Genomic DNA, 14653 nt, shown 5'->3' with positions numbered 1-14653 from the left:
GACAAAAAATTGTTAGAACAACTTTTCTGAAAGCCTTCTCTGTAAAACAGACATATGGCTTTGAAGATGCATTTGATGAATTAGATAATACTTCTCCTAATGCAGATGATGAAAATATAACATTTTTTGCTATAAGGAAGTCAAGTGTTTCAGACAGATTCATAAGAACATAAGAATTGCCGCTGCTGGGTCAGACCAGTGGTCCATCGTGCCCAGCAGTCCGCTCATGCGGCGGCCCTCTGGTCAAAGACCAGCACCCTGAGACCAGCCCTACCTGTGTATGTTCTGGTTCAGCAGGAACTTGTCTAACTTTGTCTTGAATCCCTGGAGGGTGTTTTCCCCTATGACAGACTCCGGAAGAGCATTCCAGTTTTCTACCACTCTCTGGGTAAAGAAGAACTTCCTTATGTTCGTACGGAATCTATCCCCTTTCAATTTTAGAGAGTGCCCTCTCGTTCTCCCTAACTTGGAAAGGGTGAACAACCTGTCTTTATTTACTAAGTCTATTCCCTTCAGTACCTTGAATGTTTCGATCATGTCTCCTCTCAATCTCCTGTTTGAGGGAGAAAAGGCCGAGTTTCTCTAATCTTTCACTGTAGGCAACTCCTCCAGCCCCTTAACCATCTTAGTTGCTCCTCTCTGGACCCTTTCAAGTAGTACCAAGTCCTTCTTCATGTACGGCGACCAGTGCTGGACACATTACTCCAGGTGAGGACCCAATATGGCCCGGTACAGCGGCATGATAACCTTCTCCAATCTGTTCGTGATCCCCTTCTTTGTCATTCCTAACATTCTGTTCGCCCTTTTTGCCGCTGCCACACATTGCGTGGACGGCTTCATCGACTTGTCAATCAGAACTCCCAAGTCTCTTTCCTGGGAGGTCTCTCCAAGTACTGCCCTGGACATCCTGTATTCGTGCATGATTAATACCTGCAGACCAGGCCTGGAGCACAGTTTTCCCACTTCTTTTTAGACTTCAGATCAGTATGGTGTTTAACTCTATCCCCTCCCTTCTAGACAGCCTGCAGGGAAGAAAAGAAAAAGAAGGGAGCCTGGAACAGGGCTGTCTTTTTGATCCTTCATCTACCTCTCGTCTTCTGGCTTGTGTGTCCCCTAACCCCAGCTCCACTTCCTTTTTGTCTATAAATTAAGCCCTGGTCAGTAGTATTGCAGCCTGGTCTGGTCTGAAAGAATATTTTTATTAGACTGAGCACTCTACTTCTTGTCAGTGCAGCTGTTGAACATCTTTTAAATGTGCTGGTTTAATGATTCACAAACACGCCCATATGAGTGAGAGTTATTTAAAAAATTTAGTTTTACTAAAAGCAAATAAGTTGATTTTTGATCTACAATTCAAAGTTGTTGGGCTAAAAACAATTAAAATATAAATTGTTTTTTACATATTCTTCTCTGTATTTTTACATAAGTATTAAAATATGAACTTACTTTTACTTAAGTATTTTGATCTAATACTTTAAACAACACTAAAAAATTACACGCAATCATTCACCATAACTACAGATAAAACAACTGTGCACCACAATGATGTTACCAGATTTAAGCAAAAACAAAACACACGTCAAAGAACATCACTAACATTTTGATAAAATATGAAGATATTCATTAAAAATATGAAGTAACTGTGCTTTAATTCCACTGAAAACCGGCTTTCTTAGTAAGATGATCTACTTTACTTATGCTAATAAAATTGAGGTACCACTTAAAAATAGGTGTTTATGTTAAAAAGCATCATTTAGATCTATCAAAAAAACTAGGTAAATGCATCCTGTCCTCAACAAATTTGTTAGTGCAGTAATTAACTGCATATTCAAAGCTAAATTCTTTCCAGGTATAATCCACATTACATACGATTTCTTCAAAATATTTACCTGCTGATGACGCAGTTTTCAAGTAACCATCCAAATATGGCAGTACTTCACCGTAGTGAGGCTGTATTACATGCTGTGGAATGTAAGCTGACCAGTCTTCTAAGGCATCAAGGCCAGCATCAGCCAGTGGGGGATAGCTCAGGCCCAATTTAAATGCAGTCTGCATAATAAAGACACTGCATAATAAAGACACTTAGACAAATGACAATAGATCTGAATGGCTGTACATTTCTGCATATTTTTATGCCGATCTATGATGAAGTTCAGTCAAGGTTATTGCCAGTCTCCCTTTTGACTACTGCGAACATGAAATGTGTTACGATACACTTTTCATCCCTTGAAGTCCATTTATGTTTCTAAACTAGGAATGATCTTCAAACATGGTTTACTTCACCTAAAAGGCTCAACCTAGTGCTTGGCAAGTGTTGGTTTGTTTTGTTTCACAATATAATTTTGGGAAAATATTTTTCAGAGAAATTAACCTGAGGAAAATATCTAAACCTAAGTATGGGCAATTTATTTTAAAAATGTATATACCGCCTAAAAATCTAGGCAGTTTCCAATTAACATACAAAATAATTATCACATGTCCAATAAAAGCTGTCCTGCTGCCCATGCTTGTTTCAATCATATAAACGCATCAATTATAGTACATATATTTTTCCATTTTATTTACTACTCTTCCCAAACAGCTAAAGGGATATACAGAAAAATACACATTTTCTAACATAGTAGACAAGCTGAAAGTGAAGTAAATACAATATGTATTCAAATATATTTTTGAGCTTTTTCCCCTTAAAAAAAAGGGAGGGAATGATAACTCAAATATGAATCAAGTGTTTATATGCAGGTATTCTTTCTCTTCCCTCCTCCCCTGTAGTGTTTGGCATTCCTCCCCTTATCTCTGCCCCCCCCCCTACTCCCCTCCGTGGTGTCCAGCTTTCCTATCTTTACTTTCCCATCCCAGGTTGGCCAACAGCAACACAAAAAGGATCACAGTCAGCAGGAGTGAAGCCTTGAGCATCTGTGCATGCTCAAGGTCTGCCAGCTCCTACCCCTTTAAACTTATGGCTGACTGTAATCCTTTTTGTTTTAGCATCAGACAACCTAAGAGATGAGGGATGGAGAGGAATGCTGGACACAAGGGAGGGAGGAAAGGCTTAAATATAAACCAAAACGCAATTTTTGATGTTTTTCTGATCAAAGATTCTTGGTTTATATTCATGTACATGATATATGTGAGCTCTTGCTCTCCATCAGCTGCCTGAAGAAACAGCAGGTATGAAGTACACCTGTACAGTCTGCAGGGTGGATAAAAATTAGGGCTCCTTTTACTAAGGTGCGCTAGCATTTTTACCACACGCTGCATTGCAACGCGCGCTAACTCTGCACTACGCGCCAAGAACTAACGCCAGCTCAATGCTGGCGTTAGTGTCTAGCACGCGGGGCAATGCAGCACATGCTTAAAACCGCTAGCGCAGCTTAGTAAAAGGAGCCCTTAGTGATTTTAAAAAAAAAATATAAAACTGTTTTATTTAAATTGAATTTTTAAAAAATGCTTTGAGGAAAAATCTATCTAGTTTTGTATTTAAGATACATTATAGTCCAAAAGTTAATCATCATGAAATAAGGATTCGTTTTTTAATTATGTAACCATATGTACATTTATGCAATGTTTAAATGTTTTGGTAAATTAATTCCATTAACCCATTCATAATGTCTTAGGCAATTTTTCTATCCAAAAGTTATCATCACAAATGCTTGGTTTTGCAATTATTTCTCAAAACTGTGAATTTGCAATTGCAGAGAAAACATGTTTCTTCTTCACAGCAAAAATGTTATAAAATATATGGAGTTCAGAAAAAGACCTTTGCCCTATTGTTCCTTTGCAAATCAAAGCACACAGAATCAACCCTTTATCTCTTAAGTGCTAAGTTTATATACTGCATCTGCATAAGAAAATAAATGTGAGGAGGGATGGGGCAAGCAATAAAATTGAAAATGAAATCTTTTGAGTGGAATACTCCACAAGTCTTGGGATCTTTGTATGTATAGCCTGAGGTTTATCATATTATTCTCTCCTTGGAGTAGGGTTACCATATATTTCCAGTAAAAGGACAGACAGATTGAAACATCCAAGTTTTACTTCCGTTGCTTTCAATGGAAGTAAAAGCAAGATGTCTCAATCCATCCTCCTTTTCTGGAGCCATATCATACCCCTACACTGGGGGAGAAAACCTATAATGGCAGCAAGCTATAACAGTTTGGAAATATTTCAAAGAAGTTCCTCTACCTATGGGTAAGGCAGGCATGCGTGCAAAATGCAGACACTACAACAAAGAAATACAAGGCCTGGTAGCCAAAATGAAATGTCATGAGAAGTTCTTTGATGAAGATGTCAAAAGGAATATGTTTGAACAGGCTGGTAAATGTTTCAATTTCATCATATTTCTTAAAGACTGCCTTGAGGAACTGTAATATTTGAGCAGAAATATATTTGTTATTATTACTGCATGTTACCGCCAATTTGATACAGTTGTTATGGAGAGATAAAGAGTTGAAACAAGCAAATATTTCTTTTTTGGGCAGTACTAAGTGGCAGTGAATACAATGAGAAAATCATGATTTAAATCAAATCCATCCTTACAGCCTGTACACATATGTGGCAGCACTGTGGACTAGAAGAGATTTTCAAAAACCCTCTCAAATAAAATGCTGTTAAGTGTACCATAATCACACTGTCAACGCTAACCCCCTGTTTTACTAAGGTGCGCTATGCATTTTAGCATGCTTTTAGCATGTGCTAATTCTACACGCGTGCTAAACACTAACACGTCCATAGACTAACATGCACGCGTTAGCATTTAGCGCATGGTTAGTGCATGCTAAAACACTTAGCACACCTTAGTAAAAGGAGCCCTAAATCTGTATATTAACTACCACTTACCAGAAAATAAAAGTATGGATATTAGAATACATGGGCATTTTATTCAACGTGACATAAGATGTGCCTAATTTTATAAGGTCATATTTGACATCTTTTTCAATACTAGATGCACACTAACCTGTAGTGCTGGAATATAAGCCTTCACGTCAAGCATAATGATATCATGAGGCAGAGACAGTATAAAAACCAAACAGGATGCCAAAAGTTCATCTTTATATTGTTTCATCTTTGCAGACACCTGAAATTCATAAATGTGATTACTATATAAATGTACAGCAAAAATATGAAAAAATTAATATAGGGCAATATTGAGCTGCAGGGCTTAATTTCTGGAGGAACGGCCTGGAACACAGTTCCACTACTCCTTTTCAGACTGCAGCAGACATTTTTACTCTAGCACCTCCCTTTCAGGAGAAGGAGGGGATAGAGTGAGCCTAAAGCAGAGAACACTCACTCTACTCCCTAATAAAGTCCCTTTTTTCCTATTGCTGCCATTCCTATTGCTGCCCCCTTGCCCAACTACACAGTTCCACATATTTTTTTGGTCTACAAATTAATACCCATCGAGCTATATGATAGTTTAGTAAGAAAATGTGATCCATCTCAAAGGCATTTTAGAACAGGAAAGACATCAATGTTTTCTGTTCAAAAATAAATGAAAAGGATATTTTTGTGCCAAGAACATCTAAAACAGGGGTGTCCAACCTTTTGGTTTTCCTAGGCCACATTGGCCGAAAAAAATTTTTCTGGGGCTGCACAAATGCTGCAGCAAGACAGAGGAGGGAGCTGGCAAGATGGTAAACACCTGGGAGCAGCAGAGGAAAACATTGCATTGCCCTCGACTGGGGCACACAAAATACTTCACGGGGCCGCAGGTTGGACACCCCTGATCTAAATTGAACAGCCATTTTCCAAAATGAAACAAACAACTTATAAATGGCAAAAACAAACAAACAAGAACGCCTATCTGGCAACGATTGTACCAAAATGGCCACCCAAGACATTCCTGCAGAGTGTGATCAGAGTGGTGGAGTTTAAAAAAGGCACCCAGCTACAAATTCCACCTTAACTCTTTTATTATATATTGTAAGCCCTCCAGAAATAAAAGAAAAACTCTAGTGCTCCTAACTGTATACCAATATAATAAGACTTCAAATCTGTATGTATATCCTATATGTAGGTACAGTAGGAATTTCTAACAAAACAGAACTAGCTAGAGTGGGATTTAAACCTCGGTCCTCCTTGTGTACAGTCCACCGCACTAACCACTAGGCTACTCCCACTATGTTCCAACAGTTTAAATGTTTGCTCAAACGACACTGATCATACAAGCAAACATTTCAAGCTGTTGGAAGATAGTGAGAGTCTAAGAGCCCTGAAAGCACAGTTACTTACCGTAACAGGTGTTATCCAGGGACAGCAGGCAGCTATTCTCACATATGGGTGACGTCATTGACGGAGCCCCGATGAGGAAGCCTCACAAGCGGACTTGCTTGTAAAAACTAGAAGTTTCGAGTCAGCCGCACCGCGCATGCGCAAGTGCCTTCCCGCCCAGCACAGGGCGCGTCTCCTCAGTTCAGATAACTAGCAGAGAAGCCAACCAGGGGAGGTGGGTGGGTTGTGAGAATAGCTGCCTGCTGTACCTGGATAACACCTGTTACGGTAAGTAACTGTGCTTTATCCCAGGACAAGCAGACAGCCTATTCTCACATATGGGTAACCTCTAAGCTAACCAGAATGGGATGGTGGGAGTGTTGGCAATTTAGGAGAATAAATTTTGTAATACTGTCTGGCCAAAATGGCCATCCCGTCTGGAGAAAACATCCAGACAATAGTGAGAAGTGAAAGTATGAACCGAGGACCAAGTAGCAGCCTTCCAAATTTCCTCAATAGATGTAGATCTGAGGATAGCTACTCAAGCTGCCATTGCTCTGACCTTATGGGCTGTGACTCTACTCTGTAGAGGTAATCCAGCTTAGGCATAGCAGAAGGAGATACAAGCAGCCATCCAGTTGGAGATGGTACGCTTAGAGATAAGATGTCCCAACTTATTGGGATCGAAGGAGACAAAAAGTTGAGGAGCGTTCCAAATAGAAGGCCAAAGCACGTTTACAGTCCAGAGTATGAAGAGCTGATTCTCTGGGATGAGAATGAAGCTTTGAAAAGAACACTGGAAGAATAATGGATTTGGTTGAGATGAAATTCCGTAACCACTTTAGGTAGAAATTTAGGATGAGTACGGAGAACCACCTTGTCATGATGGAACACAGTGAAAGGTGGATCAGCAACTAAAGCTTGCAGATCACTGACTCTTTGAGAAGTGAGGACAATAAGAAACACCACTTTCCAAGTGAGATACTTCAGATGACATTGGTTCAAATGGAGGCTTCATCAATTGAGTAAGAACAACATTGAGGTCCCAAACCACTAGAGGAGGTTTGACATTGAAAAGTCCTTTCATGAATCTGGAAACCACCGGATGAGCAGAAATGGGTTTTCCTTCAATAGGCTGATGGAAAGCAGCAATTGCACTGAGATGGACTCGGATTGATGTAGACCTGAGGCCAGAGGTGGTTAAGTGCAAAAGGTAGTCTAAAACAGAAGATAAGGAGGAATGTTGAGGCTCCTTATCATGAAAAAAACACCACGTAGAAAATCTAGTCCATTTTTGGTGATAGTATTGTCTAGTGGTAGGCTTCCTAGAAGCCGCTAAAATGTCTCTTACAGATTGAGAAAACTGAAGAGGAGTTATGTTGCGAGGTACCAAGCTGTCAGGTGTAGAGACTGCAGGTTGGGATGAAGCAGAGATCCCTGACTCTGTGTAAGCAGAGATGGAAAAACTGGTAGAAGGTATGGCTCCCTGCTGCTGAGTTGAAGGAGAAGGGAGTACCAAGGTTGTCTCGGCCACCGAGGAGCAATCAGAATCATTGTGGCATGGTTGTTCTTTAACTTGACAAGAGTCTTGATAATGAGAGGGAATGCAGGGAATGCATACAGGAAGAGATTCGTCTATTCCAGAAGAAAAGCATCTGCCTCGAGGCGATGAGGAGAATAGATCCTGGAGCAGAACTGAGGCAGTTTGTGGTTGTGGGGAGCTGCAAAGAGATCTATCTGAGGCATTCCCCACTGTGAAAAAATGTGATGAAGAGGCAAGGAATGGAGTGTCCATTCGTGAGGTTGCAGAAGACGACTCAAGTTGTCCGCCAAACAATTTTTCACCCCTTGGATGTAGACAGCTTTGAGGAAGGTGTTGTGGCAGATTGCCCAGTCCCAAACCATCAGAGCTTCTTGACAAAGGGAAGAAGATCCCGTCCCTCCCTGTTTGTTGACATAATACATGGTGACTTGGTTGTCCATCCGAATGAGGACTACCCGATCTTGAAGATGTTGAAAAGCTTTGAGAGCCTTGAAAATCACTCTGAGTTCCAACAGATTGATGTGACACTGACAATCCGTACTGGTCCAGTGGCCTTGAGTACGGAGACCATCGAGATGAGCGCCCCAAGCGCAGGTCGAGGAATCTGTTGTGAGGACCTTCTGATGAGGGGGCGTTTGAAACAGCAAGCCTCTGGAGAGATTGGAAGAGAGCATCCACCAGTGGAGAGACTGCCTCAATGAAGGAGTGACTGCAATGTGTCGAGAAAGTGGGTCGCAAACCTGTGTCCACTGAGATGCCAGGGTCCACTGAGGAATTCTGAGGTGAAGTCTGGCAAAAGGAGTCAAGTGTACTGTGGAGGCCATGTGACCCAGGAGTACCATCATGTGTCTCGCTGATATGGAGGAGCGGGAAAACATTGTATGACAGAGTTGAAGGAGGACTTCCAGACGTTGTTGCGGAAGGAATGCTCTGAGTTGGATAGTATCCAGAACAGCTCCGATGAATTGTAGATTCTGAGAGGGTTGAAGTTGGGATTTGGGAAAGTTGATTTCGAATCCCAAACTCTGTAGGAACCACATAGTCCGTTGGGTCGCTACAATAACCCCTTGAGATGTTGAATCTTTGATGAGCCAGTCAAGGCGGCGCATTGCTACAGAACAAGCAGCCGCCCTGGCAGACAACTCAAAGGCATCATAAGAAGACTGAAGTAGATGTAATCTGAGTTGTGATAGAGAAGCTATGACTTCTTGAAATTCAAAGTGCTTTTGAGTATCTAAATAACTGAGAAATTTAGGCAAAAGAGCAATAAGGAACTCAAAATAAGTGATAAAATGGAAATTGTAATTAAGGACTTTAGAGGACATCATGGCATTTGATAGATGTGACGTCCAAATTTATCCATAGTTTTCCCTTCCCTTCCAGGAGGAATGGTAGCATAAACCTTGGAAGGATGGGACCTTTTCAAGGATGACTCCACAAGTAGAGATTGGTGAGATAACTGTGAATTCTCAAATGCTATGCAATGGAGAGTTTTATATCTGGAGTCTAATTTGCCTGGAACAGCTGGAATTGCATAAGGAGTCTCCAGGCATCTGGTAAAAGTCTGAGACAAAAGCTTGTGAAGAGGAAGCTTAAGTGACTCTGCCGGAGGTTGAGTAAGATGCATGACTTCGAGATACTCCTTAGAGTATTTGGAACCAGCATCCAACTGAAGGTCCAAGTTAATAGCCATCTGATGAAGAAAAGAGGAGAAAGATAGTTGATCCGCCAATGCCTTGCCTCGAGAAGGATTCGAGGTCATCGAGGCAGCCTGGGTCGAAGATGAAGCTTCGGCAAGAAAAAAGGCATCAAAAGAATAGGGAGACTTGGATGAAGCAATCGAAACCGCTGAGTCCTCGAGGTGTGGAAGTGGAGACCTCGATCGAGGAGTTGGTGGTCTAGTAGAACTGGAAGGTGTAGATCGAGCCTTAGTTGAAGAAGGACGCTCTTTGGAAGAAGAGCTATGCCTGGAAGTATGCTTCGAGGAGGGCCTCGATCGTCGGTGAGAATGGTGCTTGGAAGCAGATCTCGAAGATCGAGGAGACTTCACCCCAGAGATGGAAGCAGTCGATGCCACCAAGGAATGGATAGGGCTGGAAGCTGTGGATCGAAGCTCCAGAGGCTTCATGGGGGAACATTGATGCACTCCCAAAGACTCTGCTCCTTGTATGGAGTGTGAGGATTCCTGTCAAGGCACTTGCAAAGAATCTGCTCCTTGCTTCACATGCATAGATGCCAGACCAGACACTCGCAGAGACTCTGCTCCCTGCATAGAGTTTGTAGGCTCATACTGAGGCATATAAAGAGGCTCGACCTCGCAGGAGTCTGCAGAATGCCCAGGCTGAATTAGAGGAACAAGCTTCGGTCCCATATTAGTGAGGAACTGAATGAATTGCTTCTCTAACATGGTCTGGAAAGAAGCCGGAAAGGATGGATCCGCATCTGAAACCGGACCACTTGCTTTGGCTGGAGGTTCCACAGAGGCAGTGGAAATGTGCTTCGACTTGGAAGTCTTAGGCACCTTAAGCACCACCGTTGGAATTTTCTGCTGAGCTATCTGACCTGAGGATACAGGGGAAGATACAGCAGACATCATCGAGGAAAGAGCCGCTGCAAACGAAGAAGGTCTGATGAAGCTCGAGGTCGAAGCAGTGAAGGCAATAGGACCCTCGGTCGAAGGTGAGACCGAGGTCGGCTTCAGAGTCGAGGAAGTGGTCAAAACCATCCCGAAGAGCTTCTCAACTGAAAGTAGACGACGTTTAAGGGCTCGAGGTTGAAGAATAGCACAGCGCTCGCACGACTTAAGTTGATGGTCTGGCCCAAGGCACTTGATGCACCTACTGTGTGGGTCCGTGAGAGAAATTGCACGTTGACACTGGCTACACTTCTTGAAGCCTGTTGCTGGCCAGGACATAGGAGGAAAAACAGCCGCCACAAAGTCAAAGCCCCTGGGCTGCAGCCGAGTGGCCTGCCCCGACAGCCGAACGGAAGAAAGAAAATTTTTTTTATTTTTTTTTAACTAGAAATAAAAGAAACACAGCGATTCATGAAGAAAAAGAACACAAACTGCAGTGAGAGAAGGCACAAAATAAGTAAGTTAAACGCAGAGAGTCAAAGAGGGATTTCTCGGCTCCGCGGAAAACTGAGAACTGAGGAGACGCGCCCTGTGCTGGGTGGGACGGCACTCGCGCATGCACGGTGCGGCTGACTACAAGCAAGTCTGCTTGCTAGGCTTCCGCATCGGGGCTCCGTCAATGACGTCACCCATATGTGAGAATAGGCTGCCTGCTTGTCCTGGGATAAGAAACAGCTCAGTACTGTGAAGCTTTGGCTATTAATAAAGACGCCACTTAAATCCTACAACAGTTATCAGTGTTGCTATTCAGCATCTCAGTCCCACACTAAGATTAGCATAGTAGCAATTGTATATTCTACACAGAAGTTTTTTCAGCTGATGATGTGGGTGAAGGTGGTTTGAGCATTTATGCTCTGCCAGAACAAACCTGAGGCTTTTTCTTCCGTTGGAGTAATACTCTCAACCTAATAAGTGGAGCAATTTTATTATATTTTTTGTTATATTTGGGAGAGCCATGAGCCTCCTTTGACTCCCAAAATCAACGAATGTAGTTGATTTCTCCATTTCCAGTATTCGGGTGTTTTTGATTGTGTTCAAGATTTCAAGAAGCATTTCCTTGCCCAAAAGACTCAATTTTTTGAATAACAAGGTTCCCCCTTTGTGATGACCTTGGAAGGACCCAGATCTGTCAAGTATTTATTTTGCTAAAACAACAGTCAACTTTTTCCAACATTCTTGAATTGCAGGACATTTCCAAAAAGAGTGGTAAAATGTACTAACCTCTCCCTGACTTCTGACAAAGTGGAGAGGACACTCTGCCTCTCTTAACTTAATACTCGTAGGCTCTTTGCAACACTGTAAAATAGCATTCTCGATAACTTGCACTGGAAGTGAGACTCGGTGGTATCATCTTGATGCTGTTCAATAATCCTCAGAGTCCCAAACTTCTCCCCAAATCTTACACTCACCTCTGTTTCATTAGCGCCATATCTGTCACATTGCAGTTTATATAGGGCTTTATGATCTTTAAAAGTAATGCCTTTAATTACACATTCTAAAAAAGTTAAAAGCCCAGGTCATTTATTTTCTGATAAATACCTTCTTCATTTCTTCAACTTATTCCAATTTTAATGCTCCAATAAAATGTGGAGTAAATGTAGCTTAAGATCTCCAGCAAACCCTGAGGCCACCACAATGCACTCCCATTCTTGTAAAGTATATAAAATAGTTTGTATGATGAATGGGATACAAAACGATTAGAAACACAGGAATAATGCTTAAAAATAAACTTACCTCCTTTCCAAATTTTGCAAACAGCGCAAAGCAGGCAAATTTTTCTGGATCTTCAGGACATTTTTTGTGACTCTTTGGACTTACACCCTGCCAAAACAACACACTGCATTATGCTGCTATCAAGCAGAATTTGGTAGCAACACATGGAGGGGCATAATCAAAAGTGTCCTAAGTCTGAGGTTGGACATTTTGTGCAAGACGTCCACAAACCCAGTAGGAAAAATGTCCATTTTCAAAGCTGCCAAACATCTATCTTTCATTTTTGAAAATGAGCTAGGTATAAGTGAAAAATGTACAAAAGCAAGTTTTGTAGATGTACCCACCAACTACCTTGTCTGATCGCAACAGAGGAATCCCAATCAGCTGAGCCAGTTTCGGAGATTCCTGGTGGCTCAGGTGATGGGGGATTCCCCTGCCAGGATCAGCTGAGCCACAGTGCACTCCACCCCCTCCCACCCCATCCCCCACATCTACCCTGACATCCCGGACCTCTCCCGACATCCTCTGACAACTCCACCCCCTCTCCCACATTCCCCTAACATTCCTGGGCCTCCTCCCGCATCCCCGGACCCCCTGTACCTTCAGATGAGAAAACAGCAGGAGGGAAGCCCACTTCTTCCTGCCTACAGGGTCGCGTACTACAAATGACAGGGCTTCTTCCTCCCAACGCATCTTTAAAGAGTCAAAACTTTTACAGGAATTCTTTTTAGAGACCGTTATGCAGACTTTTCCTTTACTCTGAGCTTAACTTTAAACAGTGAACTCTGACTTTTACCAGACTTCTGCCTTTAGTGTTGCAACTAATGAGCTCTTGATGCAAATCATGCTCTATATGCCACCACTGAGCTGAGTCTCACCACCTCCTAGCATCATGTTTTAGCTTGCGGAGATATGTGGACAAAATGAGCTGTTCTGTACCCAAGTGGCTTGGCAGCATTCCTTCTAAAGGCTTATGCCTTGAAGCACAGAGACTGGCTGCACATGAACACAAAGACTGCCATCCCAAGGCATAGAGAGACTAAAAACTGTAAAGCTGTGCTTATTTATTCTTTTATGCTGGGTCCAGAAAATTTTGCCTTTAAAATGCAAGCTCTAGCCAATCTTAATTTTAATAGTGTAAGATTTGCTACAGAAATATATTTTCATGTAGGAAGTACTTAACATGTTTTGTTTCCGTTTGTTTCCAATCATCATTTTCTAAACTGATAAAATTCCAACTGCATGACTATGCATGTCTGGTAAATATAGTCATACAGGTGCAACTGAGCTTTTCTGCATTCAGAACTTCAATAAAACTTTTGACAATAAACTATTTAAAATAGGACAGAAAACTTAATTAGATGAGAAACTGGTCGAGCAACAAAAAAGTGGTAGTTGAATTCAGTGCATTTGCTTGCAGATGACTCAAAAATCTGCAGCAAGATACCCATATTACACAAAAAGAAAAAAATGAAAAGGGACTTGCAAAACAGAAATGATAAAAGATTTGGAAGCTGTACTTCAATGTGAGGGGTAAAATCATCTATTTGGAATACAAAACTTCACTAGTCACTTATCAGTTAGGACAATAATTGTTTTTAGTTCTGGAGAATATCTGCCCAATACTGAGCGGCATTTAGCCAGCTGGGAATGCCTCTCAGCAGATAAAATAGCATCAAGCTGGCTAACCACCAACATTCAGCCAGCTATATCCCGCTAAATTCCAGGTCAGAGGACTGACCGGTCAATATGTCGCATGACATAACCAGTCAGCACCAATATTCATTGGTTAAGACTAATGGCCAGATAGACCTGCTTTTTAAGGTGGGTCTATCTTTGGCCACTATACCTTAGCAGGCCAGCCAATGAATATCAGCTTGGTTGGCAATGTCTATTGTGGCTTCACTTAACCTAGAAATTCAATGCCAGTGGCCGATGTAGCCCCAACACTGAATATTCAGCTTTGCTGCGGACTACAGTAGGTAGCCAAGATTCCACCTGTGGTCTGATAACTGGCCCCTATAGCTTTGCAAGAGCATCAGAGAATGGAAACAGTTCAAGGAAGGGCTAGTGTAATGGAATATAGCTTGCAATACAAACTCTATATCGAGAAAATTAAGACCCTCAAAATACACATGCAAACTGAAAAATTGCAGGCAGATTTTAGGAAATTGACAGACTGGGCATCCAAATGGCAGATAAAATTTAACATGGACAAATGCATCTGGTGCACACTGGGAAGAATAAGCCAAATCATAGTTACCAGATGCTAGGGTCCAACTTAGGGGTTAATGGTCAAGAAAAAGATCTAGGTGTCATCTTAGAGAATATGATGAAACCTTTTGTTGAATGTGTGTGGCCATTAGTCCCTATGTATCATGCCATCAGTTCTTATTTGCCATATTTGTACCATTAGTCCTTATGTATTATGCCATTAATCCTTATGTATCATGCCATATTCGTACCGGTCATTATTATTATTTTTACCTCACATGGTTGTTAATGTACCGTTATATCTGGATTTCAATTTATCATGTCTTACTTTCAATGCC

At 41.8% G+C, this 14653-nt stretch overlaps 1 protein-coding gene across 3 annotated transcripts in view; it reads right to left on the bottom strand.

The window, feature by feature from the left end:
- Nucleotides 1-14653, bottom strand: part of PRKDC (protein kinase, DNA-activated, catalytic subunit) — a 524414-nt gene that overhangs the window by 418543 nt on the left and 91218 nt on the right. For all 3 annotated transcript variants that reach the window (XM_033933710.1, XM_033933711.1, XM_033933712.1), the window contains 3 exons: nt 12123-12209; nt 4955-5074; nt 1890-2049 (listed from right to left, as the gene is read on the bottom strand). In XM_033933710.1, the coding sequence (XP_033789601.1) occupies nt 1890-2049; nt 4955-5074; nt 12123-12209 (367 nt within the window). The remainder of the gene's footprint in view (nt 1-1889; nt 2050-4954; nt 5075-12122; nt 12210-14653) is intronic.

The sequence above is a fragment of the Geotrypetes seraphini genome, chromosome 2 (assembly GCF_902459505.1).
Source record: "Geotrypetes seraphini chromosome 2, aGeoSer1.1, whole genome shotgun sequence".
Classification (NCBI taxonomy): Eukaryota; Metazoa; Chordata; class Amphibia; order Gymnophiona; family Dermophiidae; genus Geotrypetes; species Geotrypetes seraphini.
Note: the sequence above shows the minus strand (reverse complement) of the source record. Positions and strands in the feature narration are given on the sequence as shown.